This window comes from Leptodactylus fuscus, chromosome 1 (genome assembly GCF_031893055.1).
Source record: "Leptodactylus fuscus isolate aLepFus1 chromosome 1, aLepFus1.hap2, whole genome shotgun sequence".
Lineage (NCBI taxonomy): Eukaryota > Metazoa > Chordata > Amphibia > Anura > Leptodactylidae > Leptodactylus > Leptodactylus fuscus.
Window position 1 is genome coordinate 82,514,105 of NC_134265.1, and position 22,099 is coordinate 82,536,203.

The following is a 22,099-nucleotide window of genomic DNA, read 5'->3' on the forward strand; positions in this document are numbered from 1 at the left end:
CGAACATTGTAAGATTCTGCAATGAACACTCAATGGAGCTAAGACCTGGTGTGTTTAAAGTGCTTCACTTGTGCTGGTTGCAGAACTGCAGCAAAACCGCACAGTCTGAATAGACGCTTCACATTGTGTTGCTCACAAGACTTTTTGACATATGATAATATAATAATCTACTCCATTTAAACCGCTGTGTGTAGATTACTGTATATAGTGCGTCTGCACGTCTCCATTACAAGTGGTGCTAAATCCCTCAGATAACGCTTTCCGTCTGTACACAGTCTTATGAGCGTTGTACAATCTGCTATGACAATAAGCTTGGTGTTACCAACCCCCTCCCATTGTACGCCGCCTGCACTCCCGCCTCGCCTCCCCCCCAGTGATCCCCCGCACCGATTTGAATTTAGTTTCAGACTCAGAGTGTGGGCGCGTCCCCGATCCCCATTGGCCGCGGGGCACCATGTGACCATTCTGGCGCCATATTGAGGCCAAGCCTCTCACTCGCCGCTGTTCCTGGCGGGGAGATCGTCGTTCATTGTGCTCCTATAGGATTTTATCCCTAGTTTTTAGCCCGAGTACCGGGGTTGTGCTTCGCGCTCTCCCTCCACCACCGGGGATTTTTTTTTTATTTGGTTGCATCTCCAGCAGGCGTGAGGAGCCGGCGGTCGGTGCTGCCTCTGCCCATTGAATCCTTGTTGCCGGCGGTATAAAGTTTCTGTGGAGCCGGGCCCGGTCACGTGTGGGGACAGGTTAGCTTCCATTGTATTGTAGCCCATGGCGACCTCAACTCCTACCGCCCCCCGGCAGTCGAGCCGGCGGAGCAGCATGAGCACCCCGCTGAGCCCCACACGCATCTCCCGCCTGCAGGAGAAAGAGGAGCTGCGGCATCTCAATGACCGCCTGGCCGTCTACATAGACAAGGTGCGGAGCCTGGAGAGCGAGAACAGCGTGCTGCAGCTGCAGGTCACCGAGCGGGAGGAGGTGCGGAGCCGGGAGGTCACCGGCCTCAAGGAGCTCTATGAGACCGAGCTAGCGGACGCCCGGCGGACCCTGGACGACACGGCCCGGGAGAGAGCCAAGCTGCAGATAGAGCTGGGCAAGCTGCGGGGGGACTATGACCAGCTGCAGATCAGGTGAGCGCCCCCTAGCAGGTGTGTGACATTAGTGTGCCTCGGGCGGGGGGCCGGCCAGGTTGTGCCCACCCGGCATTGTCTGGTGTAATGAACTGGGTTAATCTGCCCCTCCCCCACATCCCATTCATAGCCGGGGAAGCCGCTGTGTAGTAGTGCTCCAAGCTCGTGTTCACACCTTCCAGTGTACAGTCCTGCAGGATATGATTGGTGTTCCTCAGACCTGTCACCTGCTGTGTGTGCTGGCCACAAAGGCTGCTGGCTGTGAGCTAGCCCACATCAGCCCCACTTCAGTAAGCCCAATGTGACAGGGCTGCAACCAGAGGACAATAGACTGTTAAACTTTCCAGCAGATCTTAGATTTGTGCCCCTTTAACCATTTGTGTCTGGCAGCTGCTCTGGGGCACCTGGGCCGGGTAATGTGCCCTGCCAATCACTTGTGTGCTGAGTAGATAGAAAAGGGCTCATTGTTTGGGGTGAGCGGTATCCTGTCAGTGCGCTAGGCGTTGTTGGCTGGCTCCCCTCCCCCTGCCCATTGAGCTCGCATACATTGCTCACACCCTCTCTACTTCCTTCTAGGCTGCCAAAAACAAGCCCTGCTCTCCCGCCACTACATAGCCTGCTAGATACGGACAAGTGTATTAAGGTTATAACTCCATGTTAAGTCCTATTATCCAGCGCACAAGTTGTTATAACTGCTTGTGTGTGAAGTTGTAGCCTCAGGGGCATGTGGGGTCATCGGCTGCTGGGATCTGGCTAGTGACAGATGGCGACCGGTGACCCCAGACCACCCTATCACACCACAGCTTAGTGAGAGAGCCTTCCTAGACATTGTAATAAATGAGGATCATGTGATGGATTCTTAGTCCTGATCTCCGATGTCTGCAGAAACCGTTATCCTTCTTATTCAGTGCTCTTGTACAGAACTTCGTTATACGGGTGTAATGTGTGTAACTCATGGCCATTTACTTGTGTACCACATGTCAGAGCAGTGCCCGGTTACTGTAGTGTCACCAGGTCCTATACTTGGTATATTGTCCCACTGTGCACAATATAGTGGTTACTGTAGTGTCACCAGGTCCTATACTTGGTATATTGTCCCACTCTGCACAATATAGCGGTTACTGTAGTGTCACCAGGTCCTATACTTGGTATATTGTCCCACTGTGCACAATATAGTGGTTACTGTAGTGTCACCAGGTCCTATACTTGGTATATTGTCCCACTCTGCACAATATAACGGTTACTGTAGTGTCACCAGGTCCTATACTTGGTATATTGTCCCACTGTGCACGTATAGTGGTTACTGTAGTGTCACCAGGTCCTATACTTGGTATATTGTCCCACTGTGCACGTATAGCGGTTACTGTAGTGTCACCAGGTCCTATACTTGGTATATTATCCCACTCTGCACAATATAGCGGTTACTGTAGTGTCACCAGGTCCTATACTTGGTATATTGTCCCACTGTGCACGTATAGTGGTTACTGTAGTGTCACCAGGTCCTATACTTGGTATATTGTCCCACTGTGCACAATATAGCAGTTACTGTAGTGTCACCAGGTCCTATACTTGGTATATTGTCCCACTGTGCACAATATAGCGGTTACTGTAGTGTCACCAGGTCCTATACTTGGTATATTGTCCCACTGTGCACGTATAGTGGTTACTGTAGTGTCACCAGGTCCTATACTTGGTATATTGTCCCACTGTGCACGTATAGCGGTTACTGTAGTGTCACCAGGTCCTATACTTGGTATATTATCCCACTCTGCACAATATAGCGGTTACTGTAGTGTCACCAGGTCCTATACTTGGTATATTGTCCCACTCTGCACAATATAACGGTTACTGTAGTGTCACCAGGTCCTATACTTGGTATATTGTCCCACTGTGCACGTATAGTGGTTACTGTAGTGTCACCAGGTCCTATACTTGGTATATTGTCCCACTGTGCACGTATAGCGGTTACTGTAGTGTCACCAGGTCCTATACTTGGTATATTATCCCACTCTGCACAATATAGCGGTTACTGTAGTGTCACCAGGTCCTATACTTGGTATATTGTCCCACTGTGCACGTATAGTGGTTACTGTAGTGTCACCAGGTCCTATACTTGGTATATTGTCCCACTGTGCACAATATAGCAGTTACTGTAGTGTCACCAGGTCCTATACTTGGTATATTGTCCCACTGTGCACAATATAGCGGTTACTGTAGTGTCACCAGGTCCTATACTTGGTATATTGTCCCACTGTGCACGTATAGCGGTTACTGTAGTGTCACCAGGTCCTATACTTGGTATATTATCCCACTCTGCACAATATAGCGGTTACTGTAGTGTCACCAGGTCCTATACTTGGTATATTATCCCACTCTGCACAATATAACGGTTACTGTAGTGTCACCAGGTCCTATACTTGGTATATTGTCCCACTGTGCACGTATAGTGGTTACTGTAGTGTCACCAGGTCCTATACTTGGTATATTATCCCACTCTGCACAATATAGCGGTTACTGTAGTGTCACCAGGTCCTATACTTGGTATATTGTCCCACTCTGCACAATATAGCGGTTACTGTAGTGTCACCAGGTCCTATACTTGGTATATTGTCCCACTGTGCACGTATAGTGGTTACTGTAGTGTCACCAGGTCCTATACTTGGTATATTGTCCCACTCTGCACAATATAGCGGTTACTGTAGTGTCACCAGGTCCTATACTTGGTATATTGTCCCACTCTGCACAATATAGCGGTTACTGTAGTGTCACCAGGTCCTATACTTGGTATATTGTCCCACTGTGCACGTATAGTGGTTACTGTAGTGTCACCAGGTCCTATACTTGGTATATTGTCCCACTGTGCACAATATAGCAGTTACTGTAGTGTCACCAGGTCCTATACTTGGTATATTGTCCCACTGTGCACAATATAGCGGTTACTGTAGTGTCACCAGGTCCTATACTTGGTATATTATCCCACTCTGCACAATATAACGGTTACTGTAGTGTCACCAGGTCCTATACTTGGTATATTGTCCCACTGTGCACGTATAGTGGTTACTGTAGTGTCACCAGGTCCTATACTTGGTATATTGTCCCACTGTGCACAATATAGCGGTTACTGTAGTGTCACCAGGTCCTATACTTGGTATATTGTCCCACTGTGCACGTATAGCGGTTACTGTAGTGTCACCAGGTCCTATACTTGGTATATTATCCCACTCTGCACAATATAGCGGTTACTGTAGTGTCACCAGGTCCTATACTTGGTATATTATCCCACTCTGCACAATATAACGGTTACTGTAGTGTCACCAGGTCCTATACTTGGTATATTGTCCCACTGTGCACGTATAGTGGTTACTGTAGTGTCACCAGGTCCTATACTTGGTATATTGTCCCACTGTGCACAATATAGCGGTTACTGTAGTGTCACCAGGTCCTATACTTGGTATATTGTCCCACTGTGCACGTATAGCGGTTACTGTAGTGTCACCAGGTCCTATACTTGGTATATTATCCCACTCTGCACAATATAGCGGTTACTGTAGTGTCACCAGGTCCTATACTTGGTATATTATCCCACTCTGCACAATATAACGGTTACTGTAGTGTCACCAGGTCCTATACTTGGTATATTGTCCCACTGTGCACGTATAGTGGTTACTGTAGTGTCACCAGGTCCTATACTTGGTATATTATCCCACTCTGCACAATATAGTGGTTACTGTGGTGGATTGTTCTTAGACGTGAATGTAGTCATCTACAAGGCGTTGCTGATGCTCAACTCCACCTTGTGTCTAGGACGACATATACAGTAGGTACTACATACAGACATTACTGTATTTCTATTACTTTGACTCCTGAGAAACTTGGTGCCTGCTAGTGAGTGTTGGATATGTAGGAAAGTGTGAGGGTCTGGTGTAGACCCCTGATCCTGTCTATATTGTAGGAGTCCTCATGAATATGTTGGTGTATGAACAGGAAATGGAGCAGCTCAGTATGAAACGTCTTCACAATAGGTCCTGACTATTACGGTAATTTATTGTATAAGTGGAGTAACAGGTGCTTACTATGCCGTCACTCTTGTAAGGATCTCCTAAAATACAAGGTTTGCCAGTGTGCGTGACCTGGTCACTTGCTGGAGTTGGTTACGTAACATTCTGCTTGTTAAGACATTTCTGAAGTCGTCTCAGGTGCTTGCCCTCTGGCCAGGCTGTATTCTGTGGCAGCTGCTTCTGGACTGGGGCCAGTGTGTAATGTGAGCCATAGCAGCTGACGTGCACTTGCTGGAAGACATAACTCTACTACACAAAGGCCTCTTCTGCTAATCTTGTCCGGTTTGTGCATTTGCTCTCTCTGGTTTGTATAAAGCATATGGTCTATTACTAGTGACACTCTTGCTTGTACTTCAGCTGTTCTACAGTTTCTCAGTAATATGCAGGCAGACATAAGTCTTGTGTGTGAATAGATAAGCTTCTATGCAAAGGGGGGGGGCAGTCTTTATAAAAAATTTAATTCTTTTATACAACTTTTTAAGTGTGCCTACTCTATTGCATATTCACATTCAATACCATGAAAATGACTATGTATTCCTGACCGGACAGACCACCGGTGAGACCCCCACTGTTGCCAAGCACAGGGGATTCTTTCCCCTGTTGCGTTCAGGCTGATTGTGTGGGGAGGGGGATCCTCTTCTCTGGATCTGTGGCAAATGAGCCCTCAGAACCCTACAAGCAGGTACTTATCTGTCCTATGGATAGAAGATACATTTCATGGCATAACCTTTTTAATATTTCTGACTGACCATGGTTGTCATTTCTGAAGGGGTCAGAGGGGGGATATGGAAATGAGCTATGTGGTCCTGTCTCCCCCATTGCTTATTTTGGTTTGGTTGTACCACGTGGGGCTTTACATCAGAAGGCGTCAGTCTTTGTTGTCCGATGCTGCCCCTCTGAGGTCAGATGCTGATCTTACACCTGGCAGCTGAAACGTATTCTGTGCTTATAAGGAAATCTGCTGTAGGCTTCATAGAGCTGTATGGATTTCTTCCTATGAAATGTACCCAATATAAGTAGTGTATGCTGAAGCACTTACTGACACTTGTGTGGTGGTCCATGGACTTCAGTACGTCACTGGGGGCTCCTTGAAGGGGACCTGTTAAAGTCCACAGTGCTAAATGCCATAACCTGACTGATGCTGTGCCACAGAATAATTTCTTCAAATCTGTGTAAAACCTACAGCCCCTGGAAGGTCATATGTAAACCCTTATACTCCAAGTGCCTGGAAAGCTTGGAAGGTGTGTGGTTTTTTTTTTTTTTTTTTGGTTTTTTTTTTTCATAAAAAGTGTGTGTGTTAGTTTGCATATTGTCTTCCAGTGTACAGATCGTGTGAACAGATGTTCAAAATTGACATTGTTCAGAGGCCTAGCAGTAATCCAGTGGTGTATGGGGTGATGCTGGGATGGAAGGGCAGTACCTGGCAGTCTCGCACTCCGGTCAGGTGATGGGTGCGGAGATCATGGCAGCTGGAGAGCTTTAGTTTAATTTGGACCCCTAAACTACTGGTCCTTAAGGTCAGGCCTGTCATAATCCCATCCATGGATACTACGTCTACTCTTGCACCTGTACAGTTCTTCAAAGATGCAGAGCAGTAATGTCTGCTGCAAGGTGAGTGCGCTGGGCTTTGCTGCATTTAAGGGTCCATTCACATGGAGGAATTTGGTGTGGAATTTCAGCGCTGAAAAAAAGGAACCCATTGAAGTTAATGAGAGGGCTTTGCTTTTTATTTTTCAGCGCTGAAATTCCACACCAAATTCCTCACCATTTTCCTCCGTGTGAATGGACCCTTAGACTTCCCTGGTTTCATTGGACAACTGAGCAGGTGTTAAAAGCGTTGGAGGTGTGCGAGACTCCCTAGGCTTGTGGGTGGTTGAGTGGACCAGACACCACCTTTAAAAAGAACATTTCAGGCTGATTTGGGGCAAAGTGCTTTGCAAGTCATTTTTTTTTTTTTTACCATGTAGGGGTTTTACCTAGAAGAAGTATACCTCCTGTATACCTACATATAGACTATCAACCTTACAGGGTTAGACATGACCCACCAGACTTACTGGAGGCTGGAAATTAATGGCAATGGCCTGTAGGTGGCTCAGGTGCTATACCACCACTGTTGTGCTTGCAGACTGACTTGCATATCCATAGAAAGATTCTTTGCACTGCTTCATGGCACAGTTATTGGTTTGGGAGGGGTTTTGTACTTGCCAAACTCTTAGCTCCTTACTCCAATAAGATGTAATTGAGTTTCCACTGTCTGGCAATGGAGCAGCTACATGCTATAGTGAAATTCATTGGGCTGCCTCACCTCTAACATCATGATGTCATTTCAACACCAAGGCTGTGAAATCTTTACGCCAAACTTCTGACCTCTCCTATTTTTCTACAATAAAATTTCTACTGTGATACAGATGACCTAAAGCTCTGTACATTATGTAATTGTATCAGTTATTGTGAATCTGGAGTTGGTAATTTTTCTGACTCCACCCAAAACTCCCCTGCTCTTCCACAGCCATGGAACAGAGGGGGAACATTCAGAAAACGGGTTTCTCATTCATACTGTTAAAATAAACTTTACCCAAATGATGCTTTTTAAGGCCCCATTCAGAGGGGACAGATTATGGCACTGAATCCACGTCATAATCCGCCCCTTCACAATGGAGGGCTACACTATTGCCGCTTCCGGAAAAAAAGAATCGACATGCCCTTTCTTCAGGCGGACTCCATGGCTGATTCAGCCCCAGTGTCCGCCTCACGCCTCCGCGACCCAGTGTAGGCCCATTCATTTTAGCCTATTGTAGAGCCACAACAGAATATGCACATGCGTGATCATGTGTGAACTAGGCCTAAAACTACAAAGGTAGTTCTTTCCATCTTGGTAAACTGGTACTGAGATGACAATAACTTTAACTTTGCATCCTAGGCTGGGACTTGTGGGAACAGCTGCAGACAAGGCTCCTCCAAGCTCTCCGTGTAATTCTGTTGCTACTATACTCTTGTACAGGAAACACTGGCACATCTTAGCTACCCTGTTTCTGTATAGTTGAATCCACTACAACTAAAGGTTATAACTTGCCTAAAGTCTTGTTGGACAGTGCAGCTCTTCTACTAAAGCCAGCAAAGCGCATGTCCTATTTGGTGCCAATGTGCGGTGCAGCTGGTTTGTACTACTTACCCCAGTGCCAGGAGTATCAGGATCATGGACAGTGGTGATTTAGTCCCAGTCAGCCCAAAAACAGACAGTGTTGATATCTGGGTGACTTAGTGTCCCAGAAGTCTGACCAATTCCCTGCTATATCTACTAACCACAGCAGATGTCAATGAATGAAATACATGTTGTCTGTAATGTTAGTGTATAACATGCTCCATATGTGGTTTTTGCAGTTTCTCAAGGAAAGAATCTGACTATAATGCTCTTCAAGGCAAGCTCCGAGACAGTGAGGCTCTTCTGCACAATACAGATGCTGCGCTTGTCACCGCAAAGAGTGAGAAGAAGGCTTTGGAACAAGAGGTGGAAAATCTTAGAGCCGAGATTGGGCAGGTGAGTACAGGAGTTGCCTGCTTTTTAGTAAAACCGTAAACCCTTGCGCTACATCAGGCCGCAATGTCGGTGAGCTTTTTAGTAACAGATAAGCTATGCTGTGAGGTGAATAACTTGCTTCCTATGCATAAGTGTGTGGGAATCTTGAAAGAACACCTTTTTATTTACATCTTAGTTTGTCTTGAGACTATAAACTGCGTACGTTACCCCTGAAGTGTTTGTGTTCTTGGGGTGCATGGTAGTGGGTGTTGACTGCTTTCCCAGGCTGTCCCTGACCCCAAAAACTCCTGTCTTTATAACTTAATTTCCCACATAGAAAACTCTAGTATGAGCTAGAATGAATCTTTGGCTTCAGCTTTTAGACTGCTTCAGATTGCTATAAGTTGGTGGCAAATAGAATAAGTAGTGTCTGACTTAAGCATGTAATAATGTAATCTCTACAAATTCAAGGCGAGTCAAAAATATTATTTACAGTTTTGGGTCTCTTACAATTTAATACTTGTCTTTCAGTTTGAGTCTGCATTGGAAAAGTTAAAATCACAGCTTGGTGAAGAAACTCTAATGAAAGTGGATCTCGAAAATCGCTGCCAGTCACTGAGTGAAGAGCTTGAGTTCAGAAAAAATATATATGAGGAGGTAATTGAGCCTTTAGTGAATGCTATACAGTGCTGTCTATATGTATATCCTGGTGCTTTTTAACACTGTTATATACTAAAGGTAAGTACACACTGAGTTTTTCAGTGCTGCGAAAATTCCACTTTCCTTTCATTTTAATGTGAGTCATGCTCTTCACTTTCCGCAAGCTGTAAGTGTCCTGCTCAGTGTTCAATGGGAAGATCAAGCAGAATTTGCATGAATTAAACTGAGTAGGAAATGTTCCTACTGTCAGCAGAAAGATTTGTTACAGATTTTGCAAGGCTGGTCTTGTCACACAATCCTCTGTGATTTCTCCATCTACACTGGTGTTGCTGAAGGTGAATGGATAAATTGACCACCACCAGTATACTGTTACCATCTGGGTTAGCAGATCTGTTACAGGAGACTGTTACATCAGACAATGTGTACCTTACATCCAAGCGGAGTATACTACTTAGATTTGCTGCAGAAACCAATAACACTCCAGGAAATTCCTGTGACTTAAATATACTGTTATACAGATCTGTTGTCTCTAAAGCTATTTGATACTATCAGATCTCTGAAAACATGGGTTTATATATTTTATAGGAGATCAAAGAGACTAGAAGACGACATGAGACCCGCATGGTGGAAGTAGATTCTGGACGTATCATTGACTATGAACACAAACTTGCTCAAGCTCTTGCAGACATGAGGTCACAGCAGGAAGAACAAGTGAAGGTCTATAAGGATGAACTTGAGCAGACCTATCAAGCAAAGGTATGTCAAATACATATGGTGCTAGCACCATCTAGTCTGCATTGCAAAACTTACAGCTATGTGTCTTACAAATGGGTAGCACCATTCAGAATTTTGATGAATATTCCTTTCCATGTACTATATTTGGCCCTACCTAAACAAGAACTCCTTACTATCTTATAACTGTGGTAATGTTAACTTGTCAGAAATTCTACTTTGGGGCAATAAAACAAAACTACTATTGTTTCACTACAGTGCTTTTAGTCACACTCTTATGTCTAGACCAAAAAGGTTCTGTCCTTGCTATGTAACCCTGGCCTCAATCTAGAGGGTGAACAAGCTAAGGCCACATTCACATCAAGGCTGCCTGGAGTACTTTTCAAGGGAAAAAAAAAAAAAGTCAACGGGGACCATCACTCTGTGTAATTAAAACACACACAACGCTGTGAGCAAACTGGGTTCTTAGTTTGCTTGTTCCTGGGCATGACTTGGTACAGACAGGTTTTAGTTGCTTTATGACAGGTTAACTGAGTGGAAGGGTCAAAAAAACAACTTGGGATGTGGACTTTTCTGAACCAACCGATCTCTTACTCCCCTTTCTTCCTCCCCCACATCCTAACTACTGAAGTCCTGACAGGAACCTGACCCTGTAAAGTCTCTACCTGTACAAAGGTGGTCCCAATCCTATAAGCATATACCTTTGTCAACAAAATATAAATAAATAGGCAAAGTATTCAATAGCCTATCAGCTTTTTTTTTTTTTTTTTTTTTTTTTTTTTGGTACATTTTACCATCGGCCTCAGAGGTTTAGTGTAACTGTATTAAGAAACCTTCAATTCCTGTTTGGTGACGCTAGCACTGTGATGTCCAAATGAGGTGCGCTTCCTCTTCCTCTACATCTGAGTTGTCATTTTAACTTTCAGCTGGAGAATGCAAGACTGTCTTCTGAGATGAACAGCTCTACCGCTCAGAGTACTCGTGAGGAGCTGATGGAAAGCCGCCTGCGCATTGACAGCCTCACTACCCAGCTGTCAGACCTGCAGAAAGAGGTATTAACTTCTATTTTTAGGTTTATCTTTCTAGCCTAAATTGGGACAATCCACACAATAGTATAAATTTGTCAAAGCACAACCTCTTACAAAGCTTGTCTTTAGTCCAGGGCATGGTATGACCGGATGCAAGAGTTGGAAGAAATACTTGCTAAGGAAAGAGATTCCTGTCGCAGAATGCTTGCAGAAAGGGAACGGGAAATGGCTGAAATAAGGGACCAGATGCAGCAACAGCTCGCAGACTATGAGCAGCTTTTAGATGTCAAACTTGCTTTGGACATGGAAATAAGTGCATACCGCAAACTGCTGGAAGGTGAAGAGGAAAGGTAAGAGGCAATGTATGCTACTCAGTATCTGAGAAACCTGCTGTTACTTGTTTCCTAGTTCAGAACTATGTATTTGCTCAAAAATTGACCAACTTCTCCTTACTGTATTTTAGATTAAAGCTTTCTCCCAGTCCTTCATCCCGTGTGACTGTATCTCGAGCCTCTTCAAGTCGTAGCGTGAGAACTACCAGAGGCAAAAGAAAGCGAGTTGATGTAGAAGAATCAGAGGCAAGCAGTAGTGTTAGCATCGCTCATTCTGCCTCTGCCACTGGCAATGTGTCCATTGAAGAGTTGGATGTGGATGGCAAATTTATCAGACTGAAGAATAACTCTGACCAGGTAAGTGCGTCTAGTCTCCATTGTCCTTGTAAGACAAATCTGTATCTCTCATGGAAATATAATAAATAGAGATGTACTGTTCGGATCAGCCGATCCGGACAGCACGCTCGCATAGAAATGAATGGACGTAGCCGGCACGCGGGGGGTTAAGCGGCCGGCTGACGTCAAAGCGGAAGTACCAGGTGCATCCATTCATTTCTATGGAGCGTGCTGTTCGGATCGGCTGATTCGAACAGTACTCTCTCATCTCTAATAATAAAATAAAATGTAATTTCAGGATCAACCACTTGGAGGTTGGGAGATGACCAGATCTATTGGAGAGACTTCAGCGAACTACAAGTTTACCTCAAGATATGTGCTGAAAGCAGGACAGACTGTTACAGTGAGTAACTTTTTTCAAACAAAAAAAAATTTCAGCTGTATCTATAAGCCATTTTTGTTGCTAATAATGGACATCCTCTCAGTAGTGTGTGGTTTTTGTTTTATCTGTCTTTCCATCTGTAGTGTGACGTGTCTTGTTTTTGTGTTTTAAGGTCTGGGCTGCTAACGCTGGTGTCCCTGCAAGTCCTCCTTCTGACCTTATCTGGAAGAACCAGAATTCTTGGGGCACTGGTCAAGATGTCAAAGTTGTGTTGAGAAACTCTCAGGGAGAGGTAGGTCTTCTACCATTATTGAACTTTAGGATATGAAGGATATGCCAGGAAGTAAAATGCATAAGAGCCGAACTTGCTTCAAGGTTACCCTTCCACCCACGCTCTGTAGGAGCCTTTATATTTAAAGGGGAGTAGCAAATGGTATGAAATGACAAACCAAATTTCATGCTAGACTACGGATGTTACCACTTGGTCACCTGCTGTACTTGCTGCTGTCATGGAGACACATTCATGTGGGAAATGGAAATAGATAAGCTATCGCCATAGATAACTGTACATTGAGAAATAACTGGTAAACTATGGGGGTTATCGCTGGTTATGTTATCTTGTTTCTTGCAAACTAGGAAAATGGACTGACAGAAATGGTCACACAATATAGGCCTCTATGTCTGTGACTAGACTGTCTGTAAGCCCTTTGTTTTTCATTTGTAAAACTAGGAAGTAGCTCAAAGGACGACCGTCTTCACAACATCTTTACCTGAGGAAGAAGTTGATGAGGAGGTAGAAGTAGCAGAAGAGGTTGAGACAGAAATCCGGCCACGTCGGCAGGTATGGCATTGGGAGCGAACCTATAGTTATTGATTTTAACTTTTTTTTTTTTTATGCCAGCATGGAAAATAAAGTATTGCACAATAAAATGTACCATGTTCATTTCACAATGGTATCAAACTTTGACCTCTTAGTTTAGTCAGTTACAACTTCCTCTTATGGTGAGTTTACACTACCATTATCCAATGTCCATTGTGTTCATCTGTCACAGGATGAGGGCTACTCACATTAATTTGCAAATGCAGACCCCTCTTAATGCCTGTCTGCATTCACCAACATGTGTTTGGGGGAAAAAAAGTTTTCCTTGCATGATGGTTTTAATTGCTCTTCTGACAGTCCTGCACACCATCGATACATAAGTAATCAAACATGAGGGCAGTGAACTAACAGTACTGTGAATGTAGCCTTGGTTGGTGGAAAAATGATTGGGAAACCTTTCAGCCTATAATTGTGACCTGTAATGGCCATTAATTGTCTTATTTGGTCATGCGGCTGGGGTAGTCCACAGTTCTGTTCGAATGGAATTCTAGTTAACTTCTCATTCACTTCCGAGCACTATGCTGTAGAGGCGAATGGAGTTGCATAACATTCTTATAATTGCCACGGGCCACTTTTACACTAGGTTCATACTGGATCTGTTGTGAAATATGGGGGGGGGGTTGTTTTGACCCCTTCTCTTCAAATTAACCCCCTAATGTTGCTAATCATGGTTTTTAGCTGATGCCCTGTGCTGCAGTCACATTTACACAATTAAATGCCTGTGATCTACAACTGCTCCTGTAGAAGTGATAAGTGCTGGACTCTCCAGGCTGAAGTTACTGCACAGGAGTTACTGAGAGGCTTTTAGGACTTTTTATCATCACACCTGTCTGCAAAACTTTTTTATTTTTATTTGCTGTCTAAAGCAATGCATACCAAAGTGCTGAATTTGGCCTGATCATTGGGGCATCAATGACACTTGAACCTGAAGGGGTTAAAAGATGAAACTTGACTGAAAATATAGTAAAGCCTTTCTATTAACTTTCTCTGTACTACTTGTCTCTTGCAGGCTGCTGACAACAGAAGCTGTGCTGTTATGTAATGCTGCCACCAGTCTGACTTCAGCCCACAGATCTGAGCCTCATGGGATTGACACTTTGTTGGTGTACCACATAAAATGCCCAAGCTAATGGCCTTACCTTTTTATAATTACAGTCATGGGCATTTGGCCACTTTAAAAAAAAAAATAAATAAAAAATTGGAACATGTAAAATGTGAATTGACTGGTTGTACACTGTTATACCCTGGATGATTCAGGAATGAAATCTTCAATGTGAAGGCCATATAGTCTTGTCACCTTCAGTCCTAAGTGACTGCATGTAAAGGTGCTGTTTAGTTGGAGGCACGTGACATTTCTGCTTCCACTGTTTTTTCTTTTGTACTGAATTTTTTTATTTTCTATCACAAAGTCAGAATTTTAAACCATTTTACCCCTCAGCTTTATTGCAAAGGTGTTATTTGTATTATGTGAAAAATACAGCTGTTTTATTGGAATTTTTTTAGATTAGTTTGGTGGGTGGGTAATGTTGTAGCTATTTTAAATGACACCTTGGTTTAAGTAAAATAAAAAAAAAATCCTTTCTAATACAGTTGTCTTGTATTTTGTTAATGGAGAATAATGGTAAGTGTATCTGTTTAACTCTCAAAGGAATCTTGGCTAACCATTCACCTGATGGCATATTGTCCCCATGTGTCATAATGTCACATAGAGAAACTCGTGAGCTTCCTGGGCCTGCATGTAAATGTATAAGGGTATAATCCTGAAGAAACTGCATGTAAAACATCACTCCATGAGAATACCTGCTTCCACACAGGAGATGGTACTACTAAACCAAACTTGGGGCTCCACTGGGTTGTAAGGTATTATAGAAGCACAATACAACAATTGCCCCCTCCCCCTGTCATGGCCTGTACTTATCAAACACATCTAGAATACTGATACTCCACCCCCATAACACTTAAACTTTTAAGTACTGAGTTTTCACAAGGTGCCCAATATCCTGTACTTAAGAAGAGGCCATTGATCTTGGGACAGCGCCGTTCCCTTCACCTGTCAGTGGTTTTAAAGTTCTACTGTTCCACCTTCTCCAGAGTGTGATTACTGCTAGATAAAATGGTAACATGTAGTGTAGCTCCTGCCACTTATACCATTACTCCCCATGCATGCAGTGTTAGTTCTCCTCTGACTGGCTGATCGCACTGGGGATCCATGTGCGTGTTTTCTATTGACAGGTTTGAAGGCTGTCAGCAGCTGCATTTATAGCAGCAGTCTGAGCCCTGCAGTCCACACCTGCTCCTGGTGCAGTTGTTTCATCACATCTTCTCCTTTTAATACAATGTACACTTTGTGCCTCTTGCAAAATCAACCCAGGAAGTGGAAACATTTGTTGCATTGTTATATTTGGAGACGCAAATCATACTGTGCAGTACTGCACTGAAAACTGGACAGAGCTCTGTTGCTGCCCAACTATATGTATGCTATACATGACTAAAATGTTCTCACTGTGGAGGAGTGAGACTTGGCAGTATACTCATGGTTGAGTCATGTTACATCCATATGCTTGTACATGTACAAATGGGTTTGGTGTGTGTGTGTGTGTTCAATTTATGTTGGGCCTGTGTGCACAGAGCCAGAACACCTTCAGTAACTACTTCTGATCCTCTTCCTGTCCAGTGAGTCACGATATTGCTGTTTAGAGCAGAGGTCAGCATCTTTCAGTACTGTAAGAGTAGGACTCTCAGCATGGTGCAGTCACTTACATGGGAGTCCTATGAACAGCGGAGTAAGCATGCATGCTGGCTTTTGTAGTTCCACAAAGCTGGAATGCTAAAGCTTGCGTACCTTTGGTTTAGGGAATATTGCAATAAAACAATCTATGTAATGGATTCCGGTTTCACTTTACTGGATTAAAGCTAGCTGACCACAAAATTGTCCAACCACAATGTCGCAACAGTCCTTACAAAACTTCCAGCAAGGTAAATTCACAATATTGTAACCAGCAATAACGTAAATCTTTTTTTTTTTTTATATACTCGAGTATAAGTTGAGACCCCTAATTTTACCACAAAAAACTGGGAAAACTTATTGACTCGAGTATAGGAAGGGGGGGGATCCACCGTTGGAGATAGTCTGGTCATGTGTATTGCAGCTTAGTAACTCCATGGGGATCATAGTAATAGCAGTTAACCCCATCATGTCCCTCATTAACCCCCTGTGTGCCTCACAAGAGTTACTGATATGTGGGACATATGGAGGTAATTGGGTATCTTCATAATTAAGGTCCTTCATTAGTACCCTCATGTCTCACATATTAGTAACCCTTATATGGGGCACACGGGTTAATATGAGGGACATGATGGGGTTAACTGCTATTAATGTAAGGCACATGGAGTTACTGAAACTAAATTAACCCCAAATGCCTGACATTAATAGGCAGAGTAACTAAAGGAAGGTACTAGAGATGAGTGAACAACATTCGATCAAGTACATGTTCGATTGGATATCGGGCTGTTCGAGATATTTGAGTTGAACACCAGGTGCAAACTCACTAAAAATTCTATTCCCCTCCCACCTTCCTGGCACTTTTTTTTTTTTTTTTTTCAAACCAATCCAAAAGGGGTTCCCACTGAAATTGAAAAATAATAAAATATAACTTGTGTCTCTTTAAAATTGTCAATGTCTTTCCCCCAATAAACAATTATTGCAGTCCCTTTTCTGTATTAAATAAGGTACTACTCTGTCTCACTTTAAACACACCCAGGTGAGCTTGACCACACACTATTCACCCGGTTCAATCGCCTAATACTGGGTTGATCAAACATCTGATGTTGGAAAATGCTGGGATCTGTAGTTCCTCACTTTCCCTACAATACACAAGTGTGGACGATTGATGCACCTACACTGGTTAAATATAAACGATTAGAAGCCCAGTTCCCATGCTGCCTATACTGTGTGATATATGCACAGTTGGAGTCCCACAGCCAGTGGTTGCCTTAACACACCACGGTAAGTCAGCTCCGTATGTTAGTATAATCGTTCCACTAGGCTAACTCCTATTCAGCGCACACTCAGCTCTGCTTCATCTCCGGTGTAGCAGTGCTGAGCGCACGGCCAGCACTGCTACATCTCGGCATAGGAATGCATTGACCAGTGGTGATTGGCCAAATGCCATACAGAGCACAACATTTGGCCAATCAACGCTGGTTCTGCCGGAGGAGGCGAGTCTAAGATCAGTCCACAGCAGTCTCCATTCTGGTCCGATCTAAGACTCCACCTCCTCACAGACGAGCCTCCGGCAGAACCAGCGTTGATTAGCCGAATGCTGTTCTCTGTATGGCATTTGGCCAATCAACGCTGGTCAATGCATTCCTATGGGAAAAAGTCAGCTCCCGCATATCGCAAGCTGACAGGGATCCCAACGTAATACAGTGAATTGGGCATGTTAGATGCCCCCAGACATGTTTCCCCTGCTGTCTCCATTGCATTCCAGGGTGTTGGAATCTTGGGGTGTCATAGTGGACTTCGTGACCTCCTGAGTCGTTTAGTATAGTGGTTTCCCCCTAAATGAGTATTTATTCCCCATAAACTATAATGGGGTTCAATGTTCAATCCAACAGTCGAGTATTGAGCGGCTACTCGAATCGAACATTTCACTGTTCGCTCATCTCTAGAAGGTACCTGTGTGTGTCACTTTACTGTAGCTTCCTCTCCTCCATACAATAGACATCATCCATAAGACACGATGAATCCTGGCCATTCATCTGCAGGGTAGATGCTAAATCCTGAGCAGGCAAAGGTTGCTCCATGTAACCTAAACACTACTTTTCACTGAATATTGATGTGAAAATTCACAGTATAATAGACATTTCCTTCCATCTTAAATTTGGTCATTCACATTGAGAGTATAAACTTGCTAAAAAGTCATAGTTGGTCGATAGCGATCTGAAGTGTATGACCTGCTTGGGATGGAAGATAAAAGGTATTTGCCCTCTGGTTTTTCTCCCTACCCCATAAACTTCTATCAGTAGGTTAATTATTCTGGAAGACTTTGTAAACAAGTTACTTAAAAAAACCCTAAAAATCACCTTTTACATGTGAGTCTGTGCCTCTTGTTTATCGCTGGTAGGTCTGACACCTAGACTGGCACTGGACACTGAATGAAGAGGGCACCATAAGAAGTAACTGCAATATCTGAAAACTTTTTGAGTATTTTAATTTAAATGCTTCTAATTGAAAAATTTGTTTTTTCATTGTAAAACAGACATGTAATATCTAAGAGTGGGACTTTGATCATGAAAACTTTTCATAGATGGATGTTACTGGTGAATATCCAGGTTTCCTTTTCTACTTATGAAAGAGTTTGGTGAGATGAGATTAGTTTACCAGATCCGAGGGGGCCCCATAGCACAAGTCATTTCTGTATCTGTGAGATCGGGGAAGGAATGAGGTGGTGGAGTAATGGTACACATGACTAGGTGGTCATTAACCACAGTGCACCACATCAGGTATGCCAGTCTGGGCTCCCATATAACCCCTATAAGCAGTGGCGGATCCAGGCTTTGCGGGGCCCTGGGCAATTGACTTTGGTGGGGTCCTAATTACCTGGGGGTGTCCCCCAGGATTTTTTTAAAACATTAGCCCAAAAAATGCATTTTTGAGGCGTTTTTTTAACTAGTTAGCTGTGCTTGCACACCTTATAAAACTGACCTTATTTGTGTACTATTAGCTGCATTGGGAGCATGCACCCAAGGCCAGTGGCATAGAAGCACCACCAAGCCTCGTGCTTGTAACCCATACCTCCCTTTTGAATATAAGAAAGAGGGAGAAAATGTGTGGCGCGCTGTGCGCGCTGCAGCAAACTTGGCTCCTCCCACTTTTATGTTAACTCTGCCCATTCTCATTCATTTTTCATGTGCCCCCACACAGTATAATCCTCCCACAGTCACCCGTAAATTATATGTCCCCCCTCCATCTCTCCCCCAGTTTCATATACACCCTTCATCTGCCCCTAGTTTCATGTCCCCCCTCCATCTCTGTCCCCAGTTTCATGTCCCTCCGTTTCTGCCCAGTTTCATGCCATTCACCCCCCTTCATCTGCCCCACGTCATGCTGTTCTCCCCGCCCTCTTCATTTTCCCCAGTGTCATGCTGTTCTCTCCCCCTTCATCTGCGCCAGTGTCATGCTGTTCTCTCACCCTTCATCTGCCCCAGTGTCATGCCATTCTCCCCCCTCCCCCTTCATCTGCAGTTTCATGGGCCCCCTATATTATGTTCCATTTTAATGTTTAACACAAAAAAAAAACCACACTCTCCTTCCCTCGCTCCCCCGCCGCTCTCTCCGCAGTCTCACTCATACACATATTGTAGGCGCGATGTGACGTTATCACATCGTGGCTACAAATGCCGGAGCACAGCATTAAAGCAGGAGCTGAACTTTGACAGCTCCTGCTTTAAACGCCTATGTATTCAGCTCATCGCCGATGAGTTAAAATCAAGACATACCTCCCGCCAACCAGGACCATTTTCTTAGGTCCGCGCCGCGGGGCCCCGCTGGGTGAGGGCCCCAGGTGGTTGCCCGGCTCTGGATCCGCCCCTGTGTAATACCACCCATTTATGAGGACATGACTGGTCTAGGTATAGGACACATATAGGACCTGCTCCATAATTTGCAGCTCTTCAATGTGGCCCTAACACACAGCCGCAAAAACAATGGCCATGTGTACTGGGCCCATTGAAATATAATAGTACATACTTTTATCCACAATTGAGGATGACGCTAGGTTCACACCTGCATTTGGGTCTCCGTTCTGTGGTTTCCGTCTTCTGCATGCAAGAAGACGGAAACCACAGACCGGGTCCGGCCGTGAGCGTTTTATGCTCTCCGCCGCGAAACCGTTTTTTTAATCCGGACACAGAGTATTGCATATCTGACTCTGTGTCCGGATTTTAAAAAAATGGTTTAGCGGCGGAGAGCATAAAACGCTCACTGCCGCTGACGGCCAGACAGCTTTCTCACCCATTCAAATGAAAGAGTCCTGCAGGTTTCCGTCTCCTGTTCTGTTTTATGCAGGAAACGGAAACCTGCAGAATGGAGACCGGGCACAGATGTGAACGAGCCCTAAAAAGTACAGTCATGTGCATTACAGCTTTGATACTCCATGGGCCTCATATTAATAGCAATTAACCCCATCATGTCCTTCACATTAACCCCCTGTGTACCTCACATAAGAGATACTGATATGTGAGAGACATGGAGGTAATAATGAAGTATCTTCATGATTAGTACCCCCATATATCTCACACATCGGTAACCCTTATGGTGAAGTACACAGGGGGTTAATGTGAGGGACATGATGGGGTTAATTGCTATTAATATGAGGCACAAGGAGTTACCAAAACTAAATGAATAACTCCAAATGCCTGACATTAATAGGCAGAGTAACCCCCCTCCCCCCTCCAGCCTGTACCTGTGTGTTCCTTCTTTACTTTCAGTTTGCTGAAGCTTCCTCTTCTCCCTCTTACGTGTGCAGGACGGCAGGGATCTTCTGTAGAGCGATAAGCTCCGCCTCCTGGGCTTTCCTCACCCTCTCATTGGTTGACAGAGGGCAGCCAGAGAAGGGGGGGGGGGGGGGTGAGGAGGAGCGTCCTGACAGCGCTGAGTGGAGCTTCCTGGATCAATAGCTGCAGCTCCCTGCGCTGGCTACTCTACTCTGTTAGCCGCTGCTGCAGTGCTGGGGCCCTCGGCAATTGCCCTGCCGACCGACCCAACCTGCATTTTGTTAGGTGCGGGCACTGCCGCGGGGCCCCGGGCGGTTGCCCGGCTCGCCCGGCCCTGGATCCGCCCCTGCCTATAAGCTGCTCTCCTCATCAGCCTGTTTACATAGGGACCAGTACAAAATGGAGAAGTAAATCTAAATTACACAGACTCCAGCAAAAAAAAAACTGATTTTAACATTTTCCCTCAATTTCCCCCTTAGAGTTAAAAATAAATAAATAAATAAATAAATAAATAAATAAAAATACCCCAGTCCCCTCAAGAGTTTATGCTCAAACATGTCCAGTATTTTTATGGATCATAGGGTTGCATTCCCACCTGTGTTCTTTCTTACGTCCTGACCTGTCTCTTGGCATTTCAAGTGTGTGTGTGTGCGTGCGTGTGTATATATATATGTGTGTATATATATATATATATATATATATAATTTTTACCTGGGTGATGGAGAGCTTGTCCACTAAAACAGCTGTTATCTGTGGATCCCATAAACTACAATGTGGTCCACTTTTTTTTTTTTTTCCCTCTAAACTGAAACCAGAGGAGAGAAAAGTCCTCTCTGGAGACTGACACGCAAATGTGAATCTAGCCTAAGTATCTTCAAGACTATAAAGTGGACTGTGCCGCTCCTTTTAAAGCACACTGTAAGGCCAATGCAAATAGTCCCTAGGGGCAAGGTGTGTATTCCATGTTGAGAACCTACAGTTAGGGCCAGAAATATTTGGACAGTGACACAAGTTTTGTTATTTTAGCTGTTTACTAAAACATGTTCAGAAATACAATTATATATATAATATGGGCTGAAAGTGCACACTCCCAGCTGCAATATGAGAGTTTCCACATCCAAATCGGAGAAAGGGTTTAGGAATCATAGCTCTATAATGCATAGCCTCCTCTTTTTCAAGGGACCAAAAGTAATTGGACAATGGACTCTAAGGGCTGCAATTAACTCTGAAGGCGTCTCCCTCGTAAACCTGTAATCAATGAAGTAGTTAAAAGGTCTGGGGTTGATTCCAGGTGTGTGGTTTTGCATTTGGAAGCTGTTGCTGTGACCAGACAACATGCGGTCAAAGGAACTCTCAATTGAGGTGAAGCAGAACATCCTGAGGCTGAAAAAAAAAGAAAAAATCCATCAGAGAGATAGTGCTTGGAGTAGCAAAATCAACAGTCGGGTACATTCTAAGAAAAAAGGAATTGACTGGTGAGCTTGGGAACTCAAAAAGGCCTGGGCGTCCACGGATAACAACAGTGGTGGATGATCGCCGCATACTTTCTT

At 44.3% G+C, this 22,099-nt stretch overlaps 1 protein-coding gene across 1 annotated transcript; it reads left to right on the forward strand.

Moving 5' to 3' along the window:
- Window positions 1–485: 485 nt before the first annotated feature.
- Window positions 486–14,599, forward strand: LMNB1 (lamin B1). The gene is made up of 11 exons (XM_075272316.1): window positions 486–1,127; window positions 8,567–8,723; window positions 9,234–9,359; window positions 9,948–10,118; window positions 11,021–11,146; window positions 11,252–11,472; window positions 11,586–11,811; window positions 12,089–12,193; window positions 12,345–12,464; window positions 12,903–13,013; window positions 14,062–14,599. Exons 1-11 carry the CDS (start codon window positions 769–771, stop codon window positions 14,092–14,094), a joined length of 1,755 nt encoding a protein of 584 aa, XP_075128417.1. The 5' UTR covers window positions 486–768; the 3' UTR covers window positions 14,095–14,599.
- Window positions 14,600–22,099: the final 7,500 nt, after the last annotated feature.